At 40.9% G+C, this 16,156-nt stretch overlaps 1 protein-coding gene across 1 annotated transcript; it reads left to right on the top strand.

The window, feature by feature from the left end:
- Positions 1-2,886: 2,886 nt before the first annotated feature.
- LOC114786609 (syndecan-2-like) lies at positions 2,887-9,990 on the top strand. Its single transcript, XM_028973841.1, has 5 exons — positions 2,887-3,119; positions 8,591-8,666; positions 8,771-9,381; positions 9,480-9,570; positions 9,710-9,990. The coding sequence occupies exons 1-5, from the start codon at positions 3,057-3,059 to the stop codon at positions 9,874-9,876; spliced, it is 1,008 nt and encodes a 335-aa protein (XP_028829674.1). The 5' UTR covers positions 2,887-3,056; the 3' UTR covers positions 9,877-9,990.
- The last annotated feature ends 6,166 nt before the right edge of the window (positions 9,991-16,156 follow it).

The raw sequence follows: 16,156 nt of genomic DNA, 5'->3' as shown, positions 1-16,156 counted from the left end.
TGAAGCTGCACCGTGGTTTTTCTACGTATATTTGTGAACCTTTAAGGTTAACAGATTGATTTTAATTGTCCTGATTTAAATATTCTACTAAATCTTAGTATTAAATACAAAATCACATTGTGAGTCTTTCTTGATATTTTCATCGTACTGTTTTCATTTAGTATAAACATGGTGTATCCTTCCTAACAGTATTTTATATTGGTTTGCTTCTGTACTGTACATGGACGAATGATGTCACTGCAGGCAGAGCACTTCTTCAGTGGTTTGTGTGGCAGAAAATTACAGCTTTTGGTACAGTCACATCTATTTATGTATATTCACTGTGTTTAGCATTCACCTTCTGGGATCAGCTCCAGTGGAGGGGGTTATTACTAGATTTAGGTGGAACACTGTTTCTGCTTAGCCTTTCAGGAAAAGGGGCTTCACAAACAGCTACCATTTCTGTATGGCTGCAATGGCAATTGTTGCGTTTTCCCTTTTTCCTCATTTAAAAAGATACGTACCTTTGCTGGCCTGCACCGCTTGGCTGATGTGTGCTTGGCAATACTTAAGCTATGAACCATGCTTATTGTGCTTCCTGGCTAAAGAACCATGTCTTGTTTTTCCCAAACTATGTGGTCACAGAAAAGAAAAGACTGATGGATCTGATGACAGATTTTGCAATAAGTGCAAAGAATCTGCAAACACTGAATGTGGGTGCAAGAACATGCCGGAGTGATTTATTAACCAACTGTTAACATAAAACATGTGAAATAATAAGAAAGCTATTCTATATTTTACTTGTGAGATGGAGAGCAGTGTCTAGTGCCATGCCACCTTGAAATCAGGCCAGGGAATGAGTTGGTCTACAGGAGTGGTTCCAAGCACAGACGAAAAATAACCTTGTTGCAACACAGATGTGCACAATGGCAAAAGGTGCCAACTGCACACCACAATGTTTCACCCCTACACAGCAGAAACGATTTTATCAGCCATCGCAAGTTTGAACAGACAGAACAAGGAGACAGAAAGATACAGAGGGAGATAATTGGGAAACCAAACAGTCACCATGGCTCTGGGTTGATACAGTCCACACTGCACACATTGCATGCCATAAATGGAGCATATGCATTCCTGGAAATGCAAAGTACTAGTGCAGGCCAAAATAAATCCCCTTGCTCATGCAGAGGTGGCAGAAACATTCATTTAAGATGTAATTATTCTGCTCAGAAGGCCAGAAGATGTCTGAATTTTTTTTTTTTATGCAGTCCACATATTTTAAGTGACGTCATGGTGATGCTCCTTCAGATAAAAAAATGGGGAAGAAGGAGCTTTAGTTTTTACTCCAATTCCTTCCCTCTCAGCAAATCTCAAAACTGATTTTCCTTTTCTATCTTAGCCAAACATTTTGTGTGTGGCAGCAAAGAAGACCAAACATCTGATAAACAGGCGGCTGGTCCCAATTACACTGGAGAAAAGCCCGCGTGGGATCGCTCATTAAGAGTGAAAACCCTAAAGCCACATGGCAGGAACCAACAAGAGAGTTTCTACCCACATTTTCTTAGTCATCATGACACATGTACAGTACAGGCCAAAAGTTTGGACACACCTTCTCATTCAATGTTTTTCTTTATTTTCCTGACCATTTACATTGGTAGATTCTCACTGAAGGCATCAAAACTATGAATGAACACATGTGGAGTTATGTACTTAACAAAAAGTAGAGACCTGGCCTCCACAGTCACTGGACCTGAACCCAATTGAGGTGGTTTGGGGTGAGCTGGACCGCAGAATGAAGGCAAAGGGGCCAACAAGTGCTAAACACCTCTGGGAACTCCTTCAAGACTGTTGGAAAACCATTTCAGGTGACGACCTCTTGAAGCTCATCGAGAGAATGCCAAGAGTGTTCAAAGCAGTAATCAGAGCAAAGGGTGGCTATTTGAAGAAACTAGAATATAAAACATGTTTTCAGTTATTTTTTTGTGAAGTACATAACTCCACATGTGTTCGTTCATAGTTTTGATGCCTTCAGTGAGAATCTACCAATGTAAATGGTCATGAAAATAAAGAAAACACATTGAATTAGAAGGTGTGTCCAAACTTTTGGCCTGCACTGTATGCACCCATATTTTGCAAGTGTTCTTCTTAGAAAAAAAAAAGAATATTTCAACCCAACTGGAAATATATTACATAATTCTGATGCTTATGATTTGTTAAGTTTTTTTTTTATCTGTATGGAAAAAAGATGAATATGTTTTACAGGTCTCATAATGTCATAGAGCGTTTCTATCGCACTGCTCACGTCTTGTCTTATCACAGCCACCCGACCTGCCACATATGCCTTCAAGTAACCCCTCCCAAGGCAGACTGGGATGCCAGGAGCACTGATGTGTAATCATGGTTGCCACAGAAAGGAAAGCCACCAGTTCTGTCTGGGAAGTGCCACTGCCAAGACTCCAGAATCATTATTCCTGCTGAAAGAAAAGTCTACTTAGAAATATATATCTAATTCATCATGTGATTATTTTGTCACATGTAATACAACATTTTAAATTTGAATTTAATGATACCAAAGGTGACAAATGTTCCATATTTGAATCTCCTTAAGTGCTATACCGCATGTAAACCGTACTTCTCCTGGAAAGGCCTTTGCACTCTCAGCTTTCACATTTACTGTGTTTAACTGTGCATGTTGCCACACCTAACCTTAAGTAATCGTTTGTGAATTATATGACGCGTATTTCTAGCAGGGTTCGTCATGTTTGGATTTAGAAAGTGTGCACGGCGTCTTTAACTCCAGGCCGGAGAAACACCGGCATTTTGATCCGTCCTGGCGGACGTGGCCATATTTGGTGTGGGGCGGGGCCTCCCGGCTCACCTTGGGATAAAGGGCGGAGCCCGGAGGGAATAAGAGTTTTGTCCGCGCCGCGTCGGGTTCGCTTCATAAAACAACAACAACAACAACAAAAGAGCAGAAGAATTGTACGCAGCAGCGTTGCGCGTTCGATCCCGATCGCACCTTTCACGGCGCTGCCTTGAGCGGAGACGAGTCCACGCGTGGGTTTATTGCGGCGAACATGAGGATTCCGTCCGTGAACGCGGTGGTCTGCATCTGCCTGTGGATACATTGTGCCCTGTCGGTGAGTCCACGTATTAAAACCGAGCCGCTTTTACATCTTTACACGTTCTTTTCTTTTTTTTTTAATACTGTCATACAGTAATGCCCGGGTGATTTCGGGAATACACCCTCCGCGCCTCAAACTTGGTTGTTGGGGGTTATTATTCATTTATCTTTGATTTTTGTGAGATATTACGGATCGTTTCCTCGGTTGTCACACGGCCGAATGCCAACGTGCCAGTCCATGCCCGGATCGCTTCCTTCTGGACGTGTCCAGAGGTCTCTCGCGTCTTGGAGACTTGGCTCTCGCCTCCTCTCCTCTCCGTGGCAGTGTAGCCTGATCTGCAACGGGCCTGAAAACCACCGCCTGGCTTCCCAGTGCGTTGATCTGGCTCTCTGCATGACTGGGATGCTGATGTGTGATCTCACATTCCACACTGCAACACCTGGCCGTGGCACAGACACGGTCACCTTTCTCTCCTTTTCCACTGCGGGGTGTTCAGAATGGATGGCACATGACCTCACACTCCAGAGTGTTTTAAATGGAAAGTCTTAAGTGGCTGAAGGGCATGCAGGCATCATTATACTCTTACAATGAGCTGCCTCTCCCACAGACTGCAATTTGCTTGAAGCCTGCAGATTATAAGGATTGTGTGGCTCTGCCATGGTACTGGATCTAAATCATTTAAGTGTAAAAATACTTCCTCTTAAAAGTACAGTTAGCTAACGGGACGTTTCTCATATTGCAGTTCTGCTTTGTTTTCAGGATATTCACACTCCGTCATCTTTGCATTAAGTGCACGATGTCCGTGTAGGCTGCTGTTCTCGGAAACGGCATTTGATATGCTTATCCGGGAGGAAAAAACAGGAACTGGCTTCCATCTCCTGTTTTACAAGCCATTTCCTGTGACCTGGACTCTGCTTGCTTCCGTACTGCAAACATGAACGAATTCATGTCCTGACACTGATAGCAATATTCAGAATATCTAGATTTTTTTTTTTTTTTTTTTTTACAGCCTTCTTGCCTGCTTAGTGACTTTTTCAGATGTGCAGAGATTATCAGAAGGTTCGACCTGTTCTTTCTGTCCTGCTAAAACATTCCTAATCGCTCGCTACTCTTTGGAAGGACTGAATTGCTGTACCATGTAAGATTTTTCACTAAATCTTCAGTCGTACAGATTTGACAGCCTGTATGTAATACGATATCTGCAGTTATTTACCAGACTGTAATTAGATTGCCGTATGGGACGGTGGTCATCTTGGGTTTGTCTGCATATGGCTTGTTCACGAAATGTTTGCCTACGTGTGTCAGGGAGTTCAGTCATAATAACTACAGGCTAAGTGCCGTCTGCAAGCTTCTTCGCGTCCCCGTGTCATCATCGTTGACTCACTGGTGCGGAGCAGCTTGTAAATTGTGGTGATGGAAAAGCCCCTCTGTACAGCTGGCGGAAGGGACAAGCTCAGATGAATGAAACCCAAGTCAACAATCATGTCTGTTTGCCTGACCATTTGGAAAAATAATGAAAAAATAATGTAGGACTAAATCATTGGTGACTTCTTTAGCGCATCAGAAAATACTGACACTCATGAATACATATCCATACGGTACTTTTTGCTCTTGGGGTTGGGGGGTGTATGTTTTCAACTATTTTGCCATACAAGTGGAATATATTGCAATTACTCTTCACACAGAAATATGTTGTCTGGTCAAAATGATACATGCAGCTTTATGTGACCTTGCCAAGCCATTTCCCCATTCTTATTTGTTTGGCATACAAGAATTGGTTGGTTCCGTTTTTTTTCTATTCTACTACTTTTGATTCTGTTTAGGTTTGCATTTGGCCTATCAGCATTACCAATATAATTAAATTACTGATTCCTTAGGCTTATTTTACCACGGGTAGTTATACATTAATTTATAGATTAGTATTCAACTTTGTTAATTTAATCCCCTGAAACAGTGAGGTCAGAAAACCTTGTTCTCTTTTTTTTTTTTTTTTTTTTTTTTTTTAGATTCTTCCATTCGGGTGGGGGGTCTTCCAGTGCTCAAACTTTATGGAGGAAGCATTAAAATTCCACTGGAGTAACGCTGCTGACATGTTTGGGCCCGTTGTCACATGATCACACACATTTATTCAATGCATTGTTGCATCACGTTATTGTTGAACGTCTGGGCTGTTTTTAAGTGGATCTTTTGTTAAAATATATCTTGAAGTAATCACATACCACCCACCCGCCTGTTCGGTTTAATGAAAACATTCAGACTTCAAACCCATAATGCCTGAATTTTTTTTATTTTTTCCTATTTAACTTAAATGGGGGGTGTGGGGGGGTATTGCAGATACAGGTGTGATTGCTCTTAAAGTACAGTTTAGTGGTCCTCTGAATGGCTTTTGGAGGGTTACTCTCCAATTTACAACACAATCTGTCTGAATCCATTCATATGCAGAGCCTGATCCCAGATCTCCTCCAAGAGTGCTCGTTAGCAACACACTTAAGGTTGTCCTCCACTTATCGCCCCTTCAGCACGTTCATGATGTTGACCGGCTCCCAGAGCTGAAAGGCGTCTCCGTCTGCTTGTGGGGGAGGATGCAAGGGGCGGGGCTGTGGTGGGACTGTACTGTAAACACAGGGTCCAAGGATTTGGTTCAGGAAGGGGGCAGTTATGAGGATCGGAAGTCAGACATGAGCGATGGCATCTAGCTTTTCACGAGGTACACGTTGGGCTGTAAATTGGTTTTATTGTCTAATTACAGGATTTGGCACATTTCTGGACCGTTTTTTGTTGCTACTTTTTAAAATGATTTCTCTCGCCTCCTCTCCATGGCTGTGTAGCCTGATCTGCAGTGGGCCTAAAAACCACCAGACGCTGGTTCCCACACATATGCCTCACTTAACTGGTTAACCTGTCCAGGTGATGACAGCCGTTGTCAGCAAGTCCAATATCGCTCCAGTCCGGCCCATGGATAATACTACATTCCAGAGGTGCCAGTGTGGGGGTCACTCAGTGCCCCCTTTGAAAGGATAGGAATGGCCTGTCATCCTGGCTAAGTGTGCAGGGGAGAGCTGGAACCCAATATGGCTGACACCTGGAATAAACACTGGACAGTGAATTTCCGCTAGGTCGTCACTGCCATTTCAGTCCCACGTGGAGCTACTACATTCTATAGACGCCACATACCATAATTTACGGCAAATGTCCACTTGGATTGCTTTCGATTCGTTTTACGTGTACAGTGTTTTTTTTTAAGCTCCTACTGCCTTTTATTTTCATGAGGAATCTTAGAAGGGTGCAGATTGGATCAGCCCAGAAAGGTTCCACTCTTGTTTTTTTATGCAGTGCCCGCTCTGTTGTCTCTAATGAACAAAGAGAATGAGGCTCAGGACGAATGGAAGGCTAGACGTCTGAAGGGGGAGGAAACAGGAACAGGGTGTTCACACATGCACTGTAGGGGCCATTGTAAGGCATGACCCTGGGGAAAGACTTTTTGTTTATAGAATAGCTGTCATGACTGCAGCGTAGGGATTAAGGTGAAGCTTGGCGCACCATGCAAAGCACGTGAAATCTTCCTCTTGTACATATGAAAGAAGAGTTCCATATGCACTGGGAGACTCCCACTGGATGGCAGTCCAAACAAACTGGGCTCAGGCTATAAAGTGATTTGCGGTTGTTTCACCAATTGCTGTAATTCGGTCAAATTGCATCAAGGACAAAACATTGCACGTCTTTTACATTCTACCTTGTTCATACTATAGCCTTCTTTCTACTGGCAAATTGATATATATATAGTACACTGAAAGTATATATTAACATATGCATGTTAATTTAATTAATTTTGTCTTATGTATGACTTTTTGAAACCATGTTGCCTTTAGTATAAGCAACATGAAGGAATTTAAATTCCCCACCCCTTTCCCAGTCAGAAGAGCCCCAAGGACATCCACTCAAGGAGTGTAGGTGTGATATCTCACAGACATGCGAGACTTGACTTCGGTATAGTCTGGGGGTGGAGTGAAGCTGAGCATTCGGTTTCTTGAATAGATCTTTTATTTGACATGGATTAGTACATCTAAAAAGCTGCTGAGGCCTGGATAGACCAAGTACAAAAATCTGTGAAGTGCTGTTCCATGAAACTACAGAGGTGTGTACCAGTGGTGGATCATCACCTTTTACGTCTGTGGGATTTCAGCCAAGCAGCATTTCTCCTTTGGAGGGATACCAACATTTTTTGAAAGGCGCTCTTGTTTTTTTTTTTTTTTTTTTTATATAGAACTTTTCCCACATCCCACAGTAATGCCACTGATTAGATCTCTAAATTTGATGACCCAACACCATCTGAATGAAAGATTTCTTCAATATGTGCAGGATCACAACAAGAGGGGTGTTTTTGTTCCCCTAATGAAAGGTGTCTCTCTCTCTTCCTTGGGCCCATGAACACTTTTTTTTTTTTTTTTTTTTTCTTTTTCTCTTCTATATTCTATTCCCAGCCGTAATTGGACACTGCTTCAACTGTTCTCAATTGAGATTGGCTGTCGAGCTGAAACGTTGTGAAAAGTGATATCCTGCTGTGATAATGGGGCCGGTGGCAGTTACCAAGACTGCCAAGGAGGCTCCTCTAGGGTTTCAGTCGTTGAAGCTCAAGAACAAGTTTAAAAAAAAAAAAAAAAAAAAAAAAAAAAAAACTACTGGAGTCACCAAATGTCGCAGAGTCTCCAACCTATAACCCTTGTGCACATATATTATGCAGAAAAAGAAATTGAGTCCAGTTCAGTTGCTTATTGCTATGACAACCTGTACAATGGGAGTCGTTTACTTATCAGGTGTTTTGCATAAGCCTTATTTGTAAGGGATTTTTGGCTTCAATTGGAATGCAAGTGTGGTTCGGCTTGGCACAAAGCATGGAAGCAAGCAGTGTTGACTCAGGTTTATCAGCTTGCAGCAGGAATGGTCTGATTTTTCTAATCGGAGGAATGTGAGTCACAGCCTCACCCTAGAACCGCACCTGTCGGAGACAATCACATGAACAACTTTTACTGACACGCTGGCGGAGAACAATGCGATCACCTGAGAGAACTCTAGCATTGGGATCAGCGTGTCACAATTAAATGATTAAGTCTTTTTTAGTGATATTTCGGACCATAGCACTTGTAATATGCACATTGTGCTTTAATAGTATCCGTAATTAATTACACTATTTGTCAAAAAATGTATCAGCTGTATGCTCATTTTAGTACATTGCTTTTTTTTTTTTTCTCACAATCTGATATCATTCTAAATCATTGTGTGAATCAATTGTTGCTTTTACTGATTGTCCTTTCAGCTTTTTACTGACCAGATGTATGTTTAATAATCATTAATGCTGGTCTCTGTACTTTTTTGAGTTTAGCATTTTTATAATTAATATGCATTTTTGCATAGTAATTATTCTGCTGTAAAATAAACAAATGACCCCACATTTTGTGTCAATTATATCTCTTTCTGTAATATTGCAGCTTCCTGAGAGTTTACTAGAGGATCAGGACTCATCTGGAGATCTGGAGGTGTCTGGTTCTGGGATAGGTGAAGAAGGTAATCATGCTCTTACTTGATTCTTGGTTCTTCTTATTCTTACTTATACAAAAACCTTTGCAAGGTTCTCACAGCAATGCTCATCGATTGTGCATCTATCACAGGGCCTTTTTCTGAAACGACTGTCATCCCCTCCAGTGTCACAGAAACAACCGGGGTTTCAGTCACTGATGCTCCTGTCAGGATTCCAGAACAAACCACAACTCTGCTCTCGCTGATTCTGTCCAATCAGTCCACACCTACAACAGCAGAGCCCATCGTCACAACAGTACTTCCTCAGTCAACATCATCAATAACCAGCGCTCAACCTTCACAGACTACAGGGATTGGTGAAGCCCACCAGGATGATACTACTACGACCAGCCAGACCACCAATGAGGCCACAGAGTCTGTTGGAATCAATACAGATGATGACTTTGTTATTCCAGAGGACTCCACAAATTTGTTTGAAGAGATGTTGCAGACCACAACTCCAACCCTTATGAATGGGGAGGATGACGACCTAGAAAAATACTTGGGATGGACCACTGAGCTTTCCACTGAAGCAACCACTACAACAGCTTCCTCAGAGCCATCTGCTGAGGAAGAGGAAGCATCAGGGGTCACCACTGTCTTGCCCACTGAAGAGTTTGTTACAGAGGCAGTTGAATTTTTGGATAATGAAATCATTCCAGTAATTCAGGGCAAGGCCAAGTCCAACTTTAACGAAATGCCTGTAAGCACTGAACCTTTTATTTTCTATGTGTTTAATCTATGTGCCTATAGATTATAATTTGTTTTACCACTTCTCTGTTCATGCTGTATGTTCATTAGGACCTCAGTGAGAATGAAATTTTGGACGGTGCTTCCCTGCCAAACTCGGCCGAGAACAAGAATCTGCTGGAGAAGAAGGAGGTTTTGGCAGGCAAGTTCTTGCTGCAGTCTGTAACTATAGGGCCGCTGTCGGTTTGGTGTCATAACTATGCATCGTATGCATGACTTGGCTCATTCCAAACAATACTGTGGTACTGGTGTAATTAAATGCATGCTTTCCTTCCATGCAGGTGTCATTGCTGGAGGTGTTGTTGGCTTGGCATTTGCTGTGATGCTGGTGGCACTTATGGTTTATCGGATGAAAAAGAAAGATGAGGGGAGCTACGCCCTGGATGAGCAGAAGCAGCCCAATGGAGGCTACCAAAAACCACACAGACAGGAGGAGTTCCTTGCGTAACATATCCCTCAATATTCAAGATAAAAATCAACCATGCTTTGTTGCCACACTTTTTTTTTTTTTTTTTTATTTTCACATTTTTCGTTTTCTCTCTTTCCTCTCCATGCTTACATTGAGAGGTGTTGGTTGGATGACCATTCTTTTTTTTTTTTTTTTTTTCTTTCCAATTGTTGACTATCATGAATTGGATCAGTCCCAAAGGGATGAAAAGGTCAAGATATCTTCTGTCGACTGACTGACTGGCCTTTTGCATTGTGTCATTGGAATGGTTCAGTGAATGTTGACTGCTGTAAAATATGTTGCTCTTGAAGCTGCTCTGAGGATTTCTACTTAAAAGGAGCGACGTTTTAAGCCTTGTAAAGGTGACCTGGCATCACGACTTAAAAGAACTTAAGGCACGGGAAGGATGCTGAACACATTGTCACAGTTAAGAAATGGAGAGGATGTCTGTGGTTGTTGTAAATAAAACAGAGCACTGTTGGAGGTGTCTAAATGATGATGGGTTTGGAAAGGGATTTTTTGCAACTTGTTTCTCAAATTTATTCAGGCTTATTGAGGTCCCTTCCACAGTGGAGAGAGATGACAGAAGGAGCTTTTATGTAATACTAGATGCATATACATTAAAGTGCCTTGATTTTTATTTTTTTTTGCCTTGGTGTAATTTTCCCACTTCTTTTTCTGCAACGTTTGTGTTTCAGATTCTGTTGCTCAAACTGCTTTGAGAATAAGATCGCTCGCTGTAATCCATGTGCGAGCGAAATTCAGTCCATCCATACAGTCTCATCTCGCCAAAACAGATTTTTTTTTAGTGCTTACATCAGCAGGGTAAAGGATAGTATTTTACAGATTGCATTGTCATTGAACAATTCATGTTCTTGGATATTTGGTACTTTAGTATAATCCAGTATTTGGACCAATCCAACATCCTGAAATCATTACTGACTTGTCTTTATTGTCACAAGAACATCTGCCAATGTAAAGCAATTCTTTGTCTTTTATTTAGTTTTTTGGGTTTTGCTTACTTTTTACCATTTCCATCCATGTTATTGTCCAAGACAAGGAGGTGTTTTTATGATATTGGGTTGTGAGATTTTTGTTCAGTGACATTATTTCATAACAATTTACAACTTTGGTTATACAGATGACTGGTCCTGCTGTGTAGAACATAGAACTGTGGGCAGAGAAGGTACAGGAGAAAATGGGTATGAACTGCATTTCCGAGCAGCAGTGCAGTTCTTGTATTGTATTTGTGCCTTTTTTGGATTTTTTTTTTTTTTTGCTCTGTTGTGCTGCTGTACAAAAGAGTATCTCACTATTTGTATTTTTTTTTTTTGTACAAATCTATTTATTACCTGTGGTTTTTCTACATTCAATAAAACAATTTCCACCACTTTTGACTATTTGACATATTTTACATTACAGTAAAAGTTTTTACATTACAGAAATCTAAAGTCAGAACTAAAAACTGGACGAAGGGCCAGGTCTGACATTCATCTTCGTTTACCGCTACATTTTACCTGTGAGAAAGAACACTGATGTCAGACCATCATTTATTTTGCATAAATGTAGGCTTAAATACAAAGTGATTTTTCAAGCATTCATTGCCCAATCTCACCTTATTTAATTAAGGTGTGGTCAGTTCATGGGTAACGTACAAATAATAAGAAACCTTAATAGTAATAATAAAAAAGATTTTAAAACATAAATCATTTTTTAAACATAAATTTTAATAAGTGCTAATAATTTCAGAAATTCAACTCTAACTGAACTCTCTTGGCAACTGCATTTTGAAACTGGTGTGGGCTCAGACAATGTGGACTTTAATGCAGCAAATTTCTACGCACATCATGATGTGAAGGCTGTTGCTCCTACATGAGTCATAATGGCTGCACGGGCCAGGTTTGATGATTAATGCTGTCCTTTGGCGGCTTGTTACGTGTTCTAGCCCACTTGTAATAGCTACCTGTGAGTGAGATAGACAAACTCACATGGTCCTGATTCATTTGCCCTCAAAGCACATGTACATTAGCATGCATGCGCTTTATTTTTTTCTTTAGGTTTTTTTGGGTTAATAACCTCTGCCAAGATGTTAGAGCCCAAGTCATCTAAAAACCTTTTTTTATCTCTGCTTTTTGGTTTTATGGGAATGGTCTAATGTTCTAATCTACATTACAAAATTATATTTGTAATTTATTCTAAATTGTATTACTCATTCCATGACCTAATAAATGTAGAATACTGGTGAAACTATTATTCTAAACTTTTCACTAAAGTGCGATTCACCTTGCCACTTTCTGTATTGCATGACTTTCCTAGGAAGTTCAATTGTGGGAATAAAAAGGACTGAGAGCTGCTGTCAGAATGAACAAAACCCGCAACATGTTCAAACCGGCCCGGCAGCTGAAGAGACACTTTCTTCCTTATTGGACTGTATCCAGTTTAGGGCTGACTAATTCAAGCCCAATTGAGAGGCAGCCATCGCACCACAGAGGATGAGAAGAAGAAGAGAGAGACAGCCTGTCGGAGACCCCACACAATGCTGCAGCCCTTCGAACACTTGGAGGAAGGAGCCGAGTGACAGCATCAAGACACGGAAGTGTTTATTATTCAAAGCTGTAGGACGCTTTCAAGCTCTCCCCTTGACAGTCGTCATAACCATCTATCAGATGACAGCTGGGCTGCAGTGTGCACAAACACACAGCAAACTTCCATTATCTAGCGAGGGTGAACATTCCCCTCCTCTCACTGACATTCGTGATAGAACCCATATGGCCGAGGAATGGCACAGAAGATAAGAGAGGCAGTAGACAAACCTCTTCGTTCCTCACCCAGCCTGTGGGTATCTTTCAACAGATCTGCACTGCTCTGCTTTAGTATCAGGGTACAACGTCAAGCCTCTGAAGTCAAAAAGTTAGTAAATTGATATATTGGTTTATGGTATACAAATCAATATACAGTAAAGATGATCCTCATCCCATGATTTTGCATTGATGGCAACATAGAGAAAGTTGAATTTCGTTCTATATAATTTGGAACCAAGAAGAATAAGTGGCAGAGATGTCTGCTAGGCTAAAAACATTTAAAACGTGAGTTACAAAACCACCCAGATCAAAGATGAAGCAGCTCTCCTACTAACAGCAGAGGCCATGATGATGGTGCAGCAACACAGGAAGAGGAAGAAGCAGTTCAGATGAGTATTCAGATCAACTCGATGACATTAAAATGGAGATTACAAAAACAAATACTAGATTGGAAGAGTCGGAAGGTAGGATTGTTAAACCAGAGGAGAGGATTTAGAAAACAAAGGACATTTTAAGTAAAATGTTAAAGCTCTAATCTCAGATGAAAGCAAAAAATAACTGACTTAGAAGGTTGCTCCAGATGGGATAATGAAAGAAAATATGGAATCCTGGAGGGGTTGGAGAAGGACTAGTGGAAAAAGCAAATTTCATCACTCCTGATACAGAGCCTCTACGCTTCGAGAAAGTCTATCGTGTGCTGGTTTCGCAATCGTGAGCGGATGCACACCCGAGAGCTATCCTGGAAAAATTTAAACTTTAACACCAAAGACAAGATACTTTGCACATCTTGGAAACAGAAAGTTAACCTGAGAACAATTACACCACACAGGTTTTTGCAAAAATGGAAGAATCCACTTCAATAGATTCTGAGGAGTCGAGACATTCAGTTCCAGATGCTTTATCCAGCCTGGCTAAAGTGTGCCGAAGGGAATAAGATATACGAGACTGTGGAGGATATGACACAAGATATAGCTTGGAGGGGACTACCTGTTAAATGATGAAAAGATGCCTGGCCCATTTTAGATTCATGGAGAAGCTGCAGGGCTTAGGAGGGAGCCACATTGTGCAAGCCCGAAAAAAAACCTAAAAAAAAAAAAAAAAAAAAAGATGACCAAAGTGGAAAAGAAAATGTGAATAACCTAGCAGACATATTAAAACCCAAATTAAACAGAACTAAACATTTTGTTTTTTTTATATTTTTAAACAGAGTCAAAATTTGATTACTTCTGGCTTAGTTGGGGGAACCAGTCAAGGTTGCATCGCTTTCCCTCTTCTCTTTGTGTCACATAAACTTCACAGCACACACGGCGAACAGAAACGAACAGGGCAGCTTTATACATTTGACACAGGTGAAAATGATTAGGGAACATTACACAGGACAACATTGAAACTCACGTCCGGATCCCGGAGTAACTCCTTTTGAACTGGATCATGAGAGCACCCCCCCTCTTAGGGCACGACCCCTGGGGGGCCAGACAAAGCAGTCCATAAACGAGGGAGGGAAGTCCATACACAGAGACTTTATGATTCAAGTGAACAATGAGAGAAATCGAGCGGAATCGATTCGAGATGAAAAGAGGAGAGAAAAGATGAGATGAACATTGGAGGGGAATGATAAATGAAGAATGACTGGTCCAGGTGTACTAGCCCCTCATTTCAAGGCACAATATACAGTCCCTGACAAAAGGCTTGTCGCTTGTGCAAAAAACTGACCTCAAGTGCCGCTGAAATATATTTCTAATCAAGATTGTTTACAAGAAATGGCTCATTTTATTCCCAACAGCGTTTGTAATAATGTTTCAGTGCAAAGCAAAACTGTCAAAATATTCACCTGTCTAATATTCAAAGCTTGGTAAAGCCCATTGAGTCAATTTTTGCAAAGACATAAGTGTTGTCGCCGTGTCATATGAGCTTCACCTGTGACTAATAATGGATAAATTAGGTGTCCGGTGCATATAAAAAGAACCCCAGTACACAAGACCTTCACATCAACTGCCACTAGACCTCTGAAAACATGTCTAAGATTCACCCTGAGACTAAACTGTTGATTATCAAGAGGCTGAAGACCAGATCCACTGCTGATGTGGCAGAGACCTTCAGTGTGTATCAGTGTCAAGTACAGAGGATAAAAAAAGATTTGAAGAGACTGGACAAGTTTTTGACAAGCCCGGGTCAGGCAGACCCCACAAGACAACTGCTCGAGAGGACCGTTTGTTGGCTTGAAAATCCAAGGCCAGCCAATTTTCCACTGCAGCAGAGCTCCACGAGACCTGGTCACCTGTGTCAACCAGAACAGTCTCAAAATGGCGTCGATTCAGTGCCCAGAAGCCAGCACTAAACAAAAGACAATAGAAAAACCATGTGGAATTTGCTAAGGCCCACAGCTTACTAAAAGGATAGATGCTGGAAAAGTGGCAGAACCATCTCCACAAGGTTCCTCAAGGCGGGGAAAGATCACAATGCTCCAGGATTGGCCAGCCCAGTCACCAGACATGAACATCATTGTGTGGGGTAGGTTGAAAGAGGAAGCATGGAAGACGAAACCAAAGAATATTGATGAACTCTAGGAGGCATGCAAGACTGCTTTCTTTGCTATTCCTGATGACTTCGTCAATAAATTGTATGAATCCTTGCCAAACCGCATGGATGCAGTCCTTCAAGCTCATGGAAGTCATACAAGCAATTAAATTTGGATCGCACAGCACCACTGCTTAATTTGCTGACATATTTTTGTATTTGCAGTAAATTTGTTCAATTTCTGTATAGGCGACAACTTTTTTCTTGCCAAAATGTGACCTTTCTATCTTGATTAAATGTTAAATCTTTTTTCAGTAAAACTAATTCATTTCAATGCATTAAACATCATTGGGTAGGGTTTTAGCTTTTCATATGAGATATTTCTAACACCAATTGCTTATTTAAAAGTCATGTTAATAGCAGGTGTTTCTACAAAATAGATAAGCGACAAGACTTTTGTCAGGGACTGTAATTTAAAATGGGATGCTGAGTCCATATGACACTTAGGAGTTAATTTGTTCTTAAAATCAACTTAGATAAGCAAAGTATACAAAACAACATATCTCTAGACTATATACAATGGAAGAATGAAAAAGATTATGTAAACTACAATGGACCACAACATGTTCAATCACATCCTGTGAATTGGGTTGGAAAAAATTTAGTCTCATATTTTGAGATTGCCTGGTTTTAACTCCATTTTAGCGGGAGAATCATAAAAAACTTGGAAGATATGTATGAGACCAGTTTTCCACTCAGATGTGACTCGCTATACTTGGGAAACATATCGTTTGAAAAGAAATGAAACCTATGTTGTGATCAAACAGGAAAAGAAAAAAGAGGAAGAAAGAACCTAAAATAAAATAGGAAATGAAACTTCATGGTTACTAATAGGCCTAAGTGACTGCTGTTCTATACTGTTCTATACTGCTTTTTCACACCAAGATTACAAACAATTGTCT

This window comes from Denticeps clupeoides, chromosome 1 (genome assembly GCF_900700375.1).
Source record: "Denticeps clupeoides chromosome 1, fDenClu1.1, whole genome shotgun sequence".
In the NCBI taxonomy this organism is placed as follows: Eukaryota; Metazoa; Chordata; class Actinopteri; order Clupeiformes; family Denticipitidae; genus Denticeps; species Denticeps clupeoides.
The sequence above is the reverse complement of the archived record's forward strand: the minus strand, read 5'-3'. Positions and strand labels throughout refer to the sequence as shown.